This window comes from Palaemon carinicauda, unplaced genomic scaffold (genome assembly GCF_036898095.1).
Source record: "Palaemon carinicauda isolate YSFRI2023 unplaced genomic scaffold, ASM3689809v2 scaffold181, whole genome shotgun sequence".
NCBI classification, from domain to species: domain Eukaryota; kingdom Metazoa; phylum Arthropoda; class Malacostraca; order Decapoda; family Palaemonidae; genus Palaemon; species Palaemon carinicauda.
In genome coordinates, this window is record NW_027169381.1 from 3,617 (window position 1) to 15,734 (window position 12,118).

General features: G+C 28.1%; 1 protein-coding gene across 1 annotated transcript; it reads right to left on the minus strand.

Moving 5' to 3' along the window:
• Nucleotides 1-299: 299 nt before the first annotated feature.
• On the minus strand, nucleotides 300-1,865 carry LOC137635829 (uncharacterized; the record flags this gene model as incomplete). Its single annotated transcript, XM_068368265.1, has 1 exon — nucleotides 300-1,865. A coding segment is annotated over exon 1 (1,566 nt), but the record flags the coding sequence as incomplete, so codon positions are not given.
• Nucleotides 1,866-12,118: the final 10,253 nt, after the last annotated feature.

Consider the following 12,118-nt stretch of genomic DNA (forward strand, 5'->3'; position numbering starts at 1 on the left):
AATCTCCTGTTATTCATATACAACTCTGCTGTAGCCTCAATGTCTTCCATACGATTTTTTACGTGCTCTGGGATAGGAAAGGTTTGAATTTCGAATAAACTTCTTATCCAAGCTACCGCCAAAGCGGCTATATGTATGTCGAAATCAATAATATACGGATTTTTTGTAATCGCAAATGTTGAGCACATTGCATATATTTTAGTATTAACAATTGGTTGCATAATTTTGGCGTGTTTAGAAGAAAATATTGGAATAATGGCATTAAATTCTGTTCGTCGGTCGTCATATTTAATTTTCACCTTCTTATGATCCCCTTCCTGCATGTGTGCGGAACCATAAGATTCTAATGCTATTTGACTCATTATAATATAGGGTGATGTTACTATATTTTTAACAGAGTATGACCAGGGGTTTAAAGATACAGAATCTCTCGTTGGTGCAAATACCGGAATTCCAGAAATAGTAAATGATTTTAAAAAATCAAATTTATCAAATGTTTCAATCATTTCTCTTAAATCTCCATCCTGAATATCAGTTACTGTAGAACCTATTGTAATGCGGCAGCACTCGTCCGGTGATACGCTAATATTCTTTATTTGTTCCATATTTTGGGAGAGAACTTGAAGAAATACTTTAACATCTGAATGATAATCCACATCGGTATGTCCCTTAAGTCGAAAAGATTTTTCTTTATATTTATTTCTAACAACAGATGTAATCAGTATATCTTTGGCTAATTGTATTTCATTTTCATATTTTGCCTGCATTAGAATATTTTCCAATTTACGTAATTGCTGATGAAACCGATCTTCATAAGGTATATTATCTTCGTGTTTCTTTTGGTTATTTTTTATCCTCTGTTTAATAGAATATTTATGTTCTTCTTTGGGTTTTTGTTTTATGTAAAATTCAAATATTTTATTTTCTAAATCTATTACACCTTTTGGTGTAGTTTTATCTAGTGTGTGTAGTTTAATAAGAGTTGAATGCCATTGACAGAATATTTCTTCCATAATTTCTACCGTGCCTTCTATGGACTTTAAACATAAAGTCCCAATACAATTTTTATATCTTATTTGAAATTGATCAAGATTTTCTATTTCGTGGGGCATGTATATCCAATCACCCGCGTGGAAATCATGTTGCGCTGAAGATCCCGGCAACAAAAATCCCGGTATATTTAAACTTACCACGGAGGAATGATTGCCCCGAGAAAGTTCATCACCGATATTCTTTATCACTTCCTGTATCTCATGGTCGTTTTTAGCCCAAAACAATGAAGGTATATTCTCGTGACCATTATGTAATTTTGAACGTATGTCTATGCTATATTGAACTGGAAAACTGCCACCAATACCAAGAATGAAAACATTGCACATTTTTTCTTTGGGAAGTTTCATGTCTTTGATAATAGATTCTGGATTATTTTCACACGATACGGTATGGTGTCCATCTGTAACTAATAAAACATTTATATTCTTTTCTTCACATTCATATATTTCAGTTTGGATTGTAGAGAGGGCGTCTGTAAGGTTTGTCATTCCCCTATCAAAATAACTATTGTTTAGTTCACGTTCTGGTCTTTTTTTTACATCGGTCGCAAAGGTGTATACGTGAGTAGTTCCCAAAAGTTTCGGAGCTATATGATTATTCCATCCACCCATAAGATTTTTCCAACACGAGCACATAGAACCTGATACATCAATCATTGCTATATTGTAAACGTCTCCTAAATCATTTAAATCTAATGATGGTAACTTTAAAAAATAATGAGGATTATCTTCGTCTTCTTTTAAGATGCATAATTTTGCATTTAAATTGATTTGACCCAAATCCTTTAACTCGTTGTGGTTGTGGGTGTTCATGGTTGATTGGCTGGCTTAATTTTTTTTTCTGTAAATTACTCCACAAAAAAGTATAACGGCAGTAGCAAATCACAGACGTGTGTTTATGATAGAAAACAGTGCTATAATACTCGAGTCAACTTTGTCGCCCTTCCATTTATATATGCATCACATAAATATTATCGCCAAATCTATAATTTGAATTATCAAAAAAAATTTTACCACGGGAAAATATCATACAAAAAAAATTTCTTTCATTTAATATTTTTGTTATTTGAATTTTTTAACTATATTGATAGTAATTTTATTTTATATTATTACAAATAAACATATATAACACAAAGAAATTCTATTGATTGTTTATTCATACCAGTTTTAATTTCTTCGATAAACAACATAATAAAATTGTTAGAGATTAATTAATCATGGAAACCGAGTCCACCGATTGTCGAATAATATTAGCTTTTAATTATTTTAAAACCGAAAATACTGGTTCTTATGAAAATATAAAAAAAGATGGACGTCGAAAATATTATATTAATATTCCTATTGAAATATCATTTATAGTTTTTGATTGGAAAACTATGATTCGACACGAAACTAAAAATTTTGTTATATATAATGAATATTCTCATTTGGCCTTTGATGGTGCTTTAGATGAAATTTATAATACCGAATCTAATTTTTGTCGGGGGGAAATATCCCACGTTATGGGTAAATACAATATCAAGCATGTATATATATTTGGTAATCACGGTAATGCTAAACGGGTAATGAAAATATTAAAAGAGAATATGGATATAATTATTCATGATATAAAGAATTATAACCTGTTACAAGATATAAGACACAGAAAAATAATAGACACATTACAATTACTAGCAAGACAATTTATTATGGATAACCAAGAAAATAAACAACTTACATTATATCATGAACTTTTGACTAAAGAAAGTCGCTTTTCCGAAAATAAAACCATTTTAAGGAAAGATAAATTTATGCCCGTTTGTTTTTTGAATGAAATTAATTACCTTAACTTGGCTTTATTTAGACGAGTTTTTGAAATTGAATTAAAACGTAACAATGCCAATGAAAACCAAGTTGAGTTTTTACTGACAAGTATATTTTTGAGCTTAATAAATCCAAATTTTATAAAATGGCACTGTGATTCAAGCTGTAAAGATATAGTTAACATTAGTTATATGACTGGAATTTGTATATATGCTTTGTGCAATACATATCCTCTAAATATTTCAAACGACTTGAATATTTTTTACCACCAATTGTTGCATAGCCACGATGCCATATCAAATATTATCAAAGAAATACCCATTGATCACAGTGAAACCAAACTTGCTGAGAATTTAAGTAATTTTATTACAGCATCTATAGAAATTTAAAATACTTACAAAAAATAAAAAATTGATAAATGAATAATTCTCCAAAATTTCAAGACGAACAATATCGTATAGAAATCTTATCTTTAACGTGCGGGTTGCCCAATTTTATAAATCCAATTGATGATGATAATTTTCAATGTATGAAAATAAATGGCAAGAGTAATATATTAAGATTGTATCCTTACCATACAACCATAAATACTTTATATTTTATTGGCAATGTAAAAGATTCCCTGTTTATTAATAAAAAAACAACAAATTATTGGCCTTTATTTATTCAACTCCTCATCTAATATATATTCAACAAGAAGATGGAAAATCTATTTCTGAAATATTAAATTTCACACCAAAATTTAGAGAACACTTTTCTGAAATTGTGTATTTTCCAACGTTAATTGTACGATCATATGATGGATACTGTATGGAATTTTTTAAAAATATTTGTGACGACCAATTATATTTAACCTTGGGCGTATTTTTGAATAGAGATAGCGAACAAAAAACCGAAGAACTCCATAAACGCAAACAAAAACACATGGATATGTATATGAGATTATTAAATGAAATCATATCAGTATATGTTAATGTAAAATACATACCCTATTTTATACACCCCGATAGAATAATAATTGAACCAATAAAAGAGGGACGCATGAAAATTATTAGTTGTAACTTATTTACTCATATATTTTCTCCACAAAATAATAATGCTAAAATATCAAGTGGAACATTTTCCCGTCCCCTATCTTTTAATAATAGTAATGAAAACATTCTTTCATATTTTCCTAATAATAATAATAATAATAATAATAATAATAATAATAATAATAATAATAATAATAATAATAATAATCAAACACAAGTCACTTTTATGTTAAATTATAATTCTCTTTGTGTCTTGTTAGATTTCTTTCATAGTGCTTTTGTTACGGCTTTGTGGATTTTTACGACTGGTAGATTTCAACAATTAACGTTGGTTGGGCGAAATATGGTATTTGATAAAATTGGTTTAAATAAGAATAAATATAAAGGAAAAAATAAATTGAACCTAAACGAAAAAGAACCATTAAATAATGAAAACACTTTTTGCAATACCAAGAATGGTTTTTGTAAAAAAATTTTGAATTGTCAAATTTCTCAACTATTACATAATTATGGGTGTTGTCACCTAATAAAAACAACTCCAAAGATTTTAGCCGAAGCCATCGAATCTTCCGTGTTATCAAACAATGTTCGTGAAACTGAAAATGTCGTCCAAACAGAATTTCAAATTTTTAAAGAATTCATTGATCAATTGTATCAACTAATACCAGCACTAGAAATAACTCCTTGAGTTGTGCGTATAAATAATATGGCGGTGTATTTTCTATCTTTTTGTCATAAAATTTAAATTGAATTAATTGTGGGTTTAAAACCCAAGGTAGATATAGAACTATAACAAAAAGGGATGATTTTTTCTTTCATTAAATAAAAGGAATATATACAAGTCAAATAAACTTTTATAAACATTTATTATATACTGTATACACACAAGTACAACAAAGATATAAGAAAAAAAATTATAATATTAATAATAATAAAAATAATAATAAATCGTCAAACAAAAAGACAACATCTTACGGTATTATGTGTATTGAATCTACAAATCCATATAAAACTTTGGTGTGCGTTTCACCATCTTACGCAGCTATTAATTTTCTTTTAAAGAATGAAAATAGTAATGATAACAAAATAAAATCTACTGCATTTATGAATACTAACGAGAGCCATAATGTGTTGCTTTCATCTTTTCCCTATGGGAGTATTGGCGAGGGACAATATAGCTTACCACGAGTACACACATCGGTGATTGATCAAAAGAACAAAAAGTTTACAAAATTAAGAGAATTTACAGAAGAAGGAAAGTATTATTTATCAAATATTCAAACAGAGAAGTTTAATGAGTGGTTAGACAACGAGGATTTTTGTGTTTACGAAAAGTGGATTGGATTAGATAATAAGCTCTATCAAGCAGAATATTCGGTATTGGTTGTGAACGATATACATTTAGAACTAGAAAAAATAGAATTAAACAGTAATAATGTAATTTCACCTGATTACATTTTTAATAAGTTTGGTTTTTTCGTGGAGATATCCCAGGATACAAAGGAAAAATATATGAATAGGTATGAAACTCGAGATACCAGGATCGATTGTTTAAAATTTACAGTCTTTATGCCATTATTAGTGGCACTTAAATATTTTCAATGTAATCGAGTAAAAACAATACAAAATATAAACTCCCCAAAAATATTCAATATTATTCAAAAAATAAAATAATTTCTACACTTATTATTATTATTATTTTACAAAAACAATCCAACTAATAAATTTCTACACACAAATAAAGCAAAAAATAGGGTGTGTAGTGTATGTATGTATATATATATAAGGAGAAAATGTATTTTGTTTATCAAACACTAGTTACAAATTTATATAAAGCCAACATATAAGGCTCCGTAAAATTTCCTAAATATAACAGGCAACCATTATTATACACAATACCAACCCTATAACGTTTAGTTTCGATGTTATAGCTAGTATATATGTAAGCTTCATCTGAACGATATATAAACACGTGTAGACTTTTTAAAGCATCTAAACAAGTGTTGGGTGGGTATTTTTTACCATCAAGCATAAGCCTTATCCAATATCGTGATTCTTTTATATAATTTGCCGAAGATTTACCTTTATTGCTGTATGGCCAATCTGTGTATTTGGATGATAATCTATTGGGAATATCTACTTTATAAATATCTACAGAACAACATTCCAAAAAATTTTGTATATATTTTTTAGCACCAAGGAATTCATTGACCATACGTTCTTGTTCTTCCTCTGATAAATCTTTTGGTTGGGAAAAAGTTGTTGCTAGAAAGAGCATATTACACATTTTATGAATAGTAGAAACATAATCCTTTTGTTTTGCCCGAAATATATTCATTGTATTTTCCAAATTGTCTTTGATTATTGATGGTTTTTTTGTCGCCTGAGGACAATAAGGCAGTTCAATATGTTCTTCGGTGTAGTTGGTAAAATTATTATTCTCTCGAATCTCTTTGATGAGATTATCCAAGTCTTGGTGCGTTTGAATTAATGTTCGTGTGTCTTCCGTGCCCAGGCTGATGGGGCTGGTTGTTGGTGAAGTCTGGTTTTCTTGATTCATTTTGTTGGGGTAAGTTGGTCCTACGACAGCGAAGGCTCTTTCTATACTGTTGCTGTTACTCTTTGGTCAGCGTACTTTTATACTCGACACCTAATAAAAGATCGTCGAATAAAATCTCGTTAGTAATGTTCAATCAAACATTTCATTGGTCTTTTTAGACCAAAAAAAAGCAATTTAAATTGTATTGAGCTCATATTATGATAATTCATTCATGAAATGAATATAAAATTGTTCTGCAAAACGATTTTATGTTTTTTATAACAAATGCATTTTCTTGTGCTTCTTTAATCAAAGATATTATTATTATTATTATTATTATTATTATTATTATTATTATTATTATATTATACAAAGAAATTTTTTTATCCTGTAAGTTATATCATGATTCTTCGGATATGTTATGGGTTATGGTTTTTTTTATTTGCCTATAGTATATATAAAGCAATAAACAGAGAAGGGGGGGAGGTGGAATGGGGGGATTAGTGAAAGAATTTCAAGTAAATATGAATTATTCCCCAACCAATGAAATTTCCCAAGAAATGAAATTTAGTGAGATGATTAATGAAAACCAACAACATTTAAACGGCACAAGGAAAGACTTTGATGAAAAAAGATTCTTAAATATATAGAGTTACTTTCAAATTCCCCCAATTCTATCGATAATAAAAAAGATAAGATATTATATTATTATGTCAAACGCCATTTTTGTTTGAAAAAATATAAAGGAAATTGGGTAATAATTGACCAAAATAAAGAGAACGACGAAAGAATAATTCCGTATATATCTTTTGAAGAAATTTATGACACGATTAAGATAGCACACATAAATTCTTTACACGGAGGAATTAAGAAAACCTTTAAAGCTTGTAAAAACTATGCTGCAAATATTAAATATATCCACGTAAAAATATACATTTCTAATTTCTGTTCAACTTGTAAAAATATCAAAAAAAGAAAAGCAGAATAAAAAAAAACAAAAACAAATATAAAACCAATTATATCTTCAGAATTTGGGGTAAGGGGGCAAGTAGATTTGATAGATATCCAAAAACTTTTAAATGATAATAAGATAAAAGATACTAGCTGTAGATATGGTCTAAACTATCAAGATAATAAAACTAAATTTTGTGTACTAAAGAGTTTAAAAAATAAAAATGCTCAATCTATAATCGATGCATTGAGGAGTATATTTGGTATATTAGGGGCCCCCAAAATCTTACAAACGGACAATGGAGGCAAATTTGTAAATAAAACAGTTAATGAATATTTAGAAAGGGTGTGGCCCGAAGTTAAAAGAATAAAAGGCAGACCCTATCATCCCGAAAGTCAAGGATCAGTAGAAAGAGCCAACGGAGAAATTAAACGAGCCATAGAAAAATACATTTCTTGTAATGAAAATAATACGATGCACATTTCTAGTGCTTTAGATTATATTATGTTTAATAAGAATATTAGTTATAGTCGTACGCTAAATGCCTCATCTTACTTTGCGTTGTTTGGTACACAACCACCAGTAAACATTAATTTCCATAATATTTTTTTGTCAGACAACGACAAAGATAGTTGTTGTGATTAAATTAGTTACAAGAACATTTTATCTATTTATTTTATTTAATGCATTTTTATATTATTTACAATAAATTATTTGCTTATAATTCACATAAAAATAACCAAAGACAAAAAAAATAGGTAATATAAAGGAAAACAATAATTATATGAATAATATTTCATGCGCGCCACCAATATTATTTATACGTCATAATCTATATTTTTGTATGGTTGGTCATAATTACTTTTATTATTATTATTATAAAGATATTTTATGTATAGTATATAATAACTTATACCAGTTTTTATTTGTAATACTATTTAAGATGGAAGATCAATTCATGGACATCTTAGATAAAATAAAAAACCATAAAATAATATACATAGTAATCGAGGGAAATATTGGTATCGGCAAATCTACTTTATTAGAAAGGTTTAAATCGCAACTAAACAAGAAAAATGTGCGCTGGACGTTTTTACAAGAACCTACTGATGAATGGTCAAATGATACAGCAAACAAAAACAACCTAGAAAAATATTACAAAAATAAATCTGAATTTTCAGAAGTATTTCAGACTGGTATTAATTTTACATATATGAAAAATATAATTAATATCTTTTATGATATAATTCAAAATGAAAGGACCGAGATAGGACCACATATAATCATTGGAGAAAGATCTATTTTAAGTGGTATTGAAGTTTTTAGTAAACTGCACGCCGATAAGAATCTATTAAGGAAAGATTTCTATGATTTAGATAAAAATATTGCATAAAAAATGTTATTGTTTAACCCAGATCTAATTATTTACTTACACGGACTAAATTTTGATGTAATGTTGAATGATAGAATAAAACGCAGAGGTCGTAAGGGCGAGGAAAATATTGATATAAATTATCTAAAAGAAATAGATAAATATTATAATGAATTATTATTTCCAGATAGCCCAAGTGTGTGTATTTCAAACAAAAGGAATATATTATCACTAAATCTAGCTAATGAATATATGAACAAATTTGTAGTTCGGGTAATTAAACTTTTAACTGATAATTTAATGGAGGATAAATATTATAATAAAATGTTTGGGGAGGATAAATATTATACACAATAAAATGTTTGGGGCAATATAATTTTACATCCATTTATTTGTTTATTTTACAATAAGCGTATGCTGGGGCGTTGAAAGAGATATTTTTTTTCCACCAGATTCAACGCACAATTTTAAAACCTTTTTATATTTTTCGAGCATATATATTTTAAACTCTTTTTCTGGAATTTCCGGTAATATCCTATCTATTATTTTTTTGGCTTTATTTTCATCTAAAGTTTTTCTATCTTCTAGAGAGATTGCCTTTTTGATTATCGGAAAAAGCCAAAAATCGCAGGGAGCCAATTCAGAACTATAAGATGGATGTGGCACTTTATATTTGAAATGAGTGTCGATAAAATATTTTATCAAATTACACGTATGAGAAGCAGCATTATCGTGATGAAGTCGCATTGTTTTACTTTTCCACAAATCTGGTCGATTGATTTCTATGGCCCCAATCAATTGCTGGAGAACTCCCAAATAGTATTCATTTGTTAAAGTTTGATTCAGTGGAGCATATTCGTGGTAAATGATGCCTTTGTAATCAAAAAATACAGTTAACATGAGGTTTTTGTATTTTTTTTCGGTTGCATCATAAATTTTTATCCATATTTCGTCTCCTGTAATAATTTTCCTCGGTGAAAGACGGGTTTATATCTATATCAGAAAGTATTTATTTTGCAATCGTTACACGGTTTCGTCTCTTTTGAGGACAAATATATTGGTTTTGTGGCAAGAACGACGAAGATTGAGAATGGTTTTTTTTTTTCGTTTTATTGATAGATAAATTATCTGTTTTTGTTGTATAAGTTGTACGGGGCCATTCTGTTTCTTCTTTATTTGTGTTCGATAATTGTAAATATGTGGACTCATTTGTTTTTTCTCTTTTTATTGATGGTAATTGTGAATGTACCATATCAAGAAAATAACGATAGTTTTTTGTGTGGTTTATTTTTATGAAATGTATATAATCATAAAAAAATGTAAGTTCTTTTATCATACTCCTCATTATTATATCGTCATTAAATTTTTTCCTTAATTTTTCTATTATTTGTGTTGCTGAATGTCCATGAGTATAATAATCACATAAAAATGCTAAATATCTCTCACTTAAAACGCTCATATTGAAATGAAAATAAGGAAAGTTTTATATATAAAGCACTTATCGCGTGATATGAAACCAGAATGAAGGGCGAGAAATTTATCCCTATCTCTCTCTCTCTCTCTCTCTCTCTCTCTCTCTCTCTCTCTCTCTCTCTCTCTCTCTCTCTCTCTCTCTCTCTCTCTCTCTCTTCTCTCCAATTAACTTTACATAAAATTATATAACCTTACAATGAAAATGAGAAATAATTTAAGAATATGTGATTTAAATTTATTTTATAATACAATATATATTTACAATTGTAAAATTATTTCGGTTCAATGTTCTTTGTATATATATGTTATTGGTTAATCAATTACCAAATTTTCCAAGGACGTTGCCGTTTGTAATAACCATCATAGTAAATATATTATTTTGTAAATTTAAACAATCGTGTTATTTAATTTAACCACAAAAAAACAAAATCTATTTGAATGTTTGTTATTACAAAATTCTGATATACCACGAGGCTGTTAAAAAAATTATAATAATAATACCATTAATGATTCATTACTTGATATTAACAAAAATCTAGGTAAAATATTTCAGGTATAGAATATGAGATATAACTTTATTTTATAATACGATGTACATTTACAATTGTAATACCTTCCATACTTTCGCGTTTACAACAAAGCCCATTTTTTTCAAAAGTATTAGATAAAATGGAATTAATTGTCTCCTCTTCATCAAATATTTTTTTTCAATATACTTTACCTCAATTTCAAGTGAGTAAGTATCTTTCGCCTTTATAATTTTTTTTATTGCGGGCACAGTGGATTTTCAACAACACGATATACACCGGCCAATGACATCATAATTTAATATATCACATAGATGATTGTTGTCTAATATAATGATATTCTTTATGTCATTTGAAAGCAATACAAAAATTTCAATGTTACTTTCAGATATTACAATCATCAATTTATCAATTGGTTGTTTTTTTATAACATCAGTATTCATTTGTGTTATACAATTGTTGAATATTACAAACAACTTTAAAATATTTTTAAATTCCTGACTGATACAGTTTTTAACTTTATCATTGATAATAACAGATTTGAATTTTTCTAAAATGTCTGGAAATTTTCTGGCAATCGAATAACATATTTGTTTTTTAAGTATATGTGTGTACTTGTTGCCACCAAACGATTTCATTTCATCGTCAAATCTTTTGACCCGAACAATTTTATCGAGAAAAATTTCCCATGGTTCATATTTTGTTTGTTTGAAATATGACCTTAGGTAATTTAATTCATCATTATTATGGAAACTGTAAAATACAAATATTTTACAGTTTACATCTGACATATTACAAGCTGTTAAAAGATAACTCAACAGAGAGTTAATTATCTTATCAAAATGATGTGTGTGGTATTTTATGCTTAGTTATATGTTTTTATATCCTCTACTTAACAGCTTTTTCATTTCTGGTATAATTTTGTTGATACTTTGTTTAGAGTCATCAATTATAAAGATGGCATCGCAAATTTTCCTAGGAAAATTTTTAGTTGTGATGCTTACCAAAAATTTATGTTCTCTATTCGCGTCTCTTATTTGTGAGGCAGGAACAATATCCTTCTTTTTATTTTTCTTTACATAATCTTCGAGATTGTATATCTCGATATTCAAACTACATTCATGTCCGATAAAACACCTTTTTGAGGTGAAATTAAATATATCGAAAAAAAGGTGTTTCATTTTTAGAAACTTCTCGTGCATATTTATTGTTTCTTCTTTTTCATCGTTATCCTGTGGGGTCGACGAAATTTCTGAATCCAACAAAAAATTATTATATTTACCACCATCTTCTTTATCATCATCATTGTCTTCATATTTTTCCTCCTTTTCGCTGGTTACTACTGTTTTTTTCACTAAAATGGGGG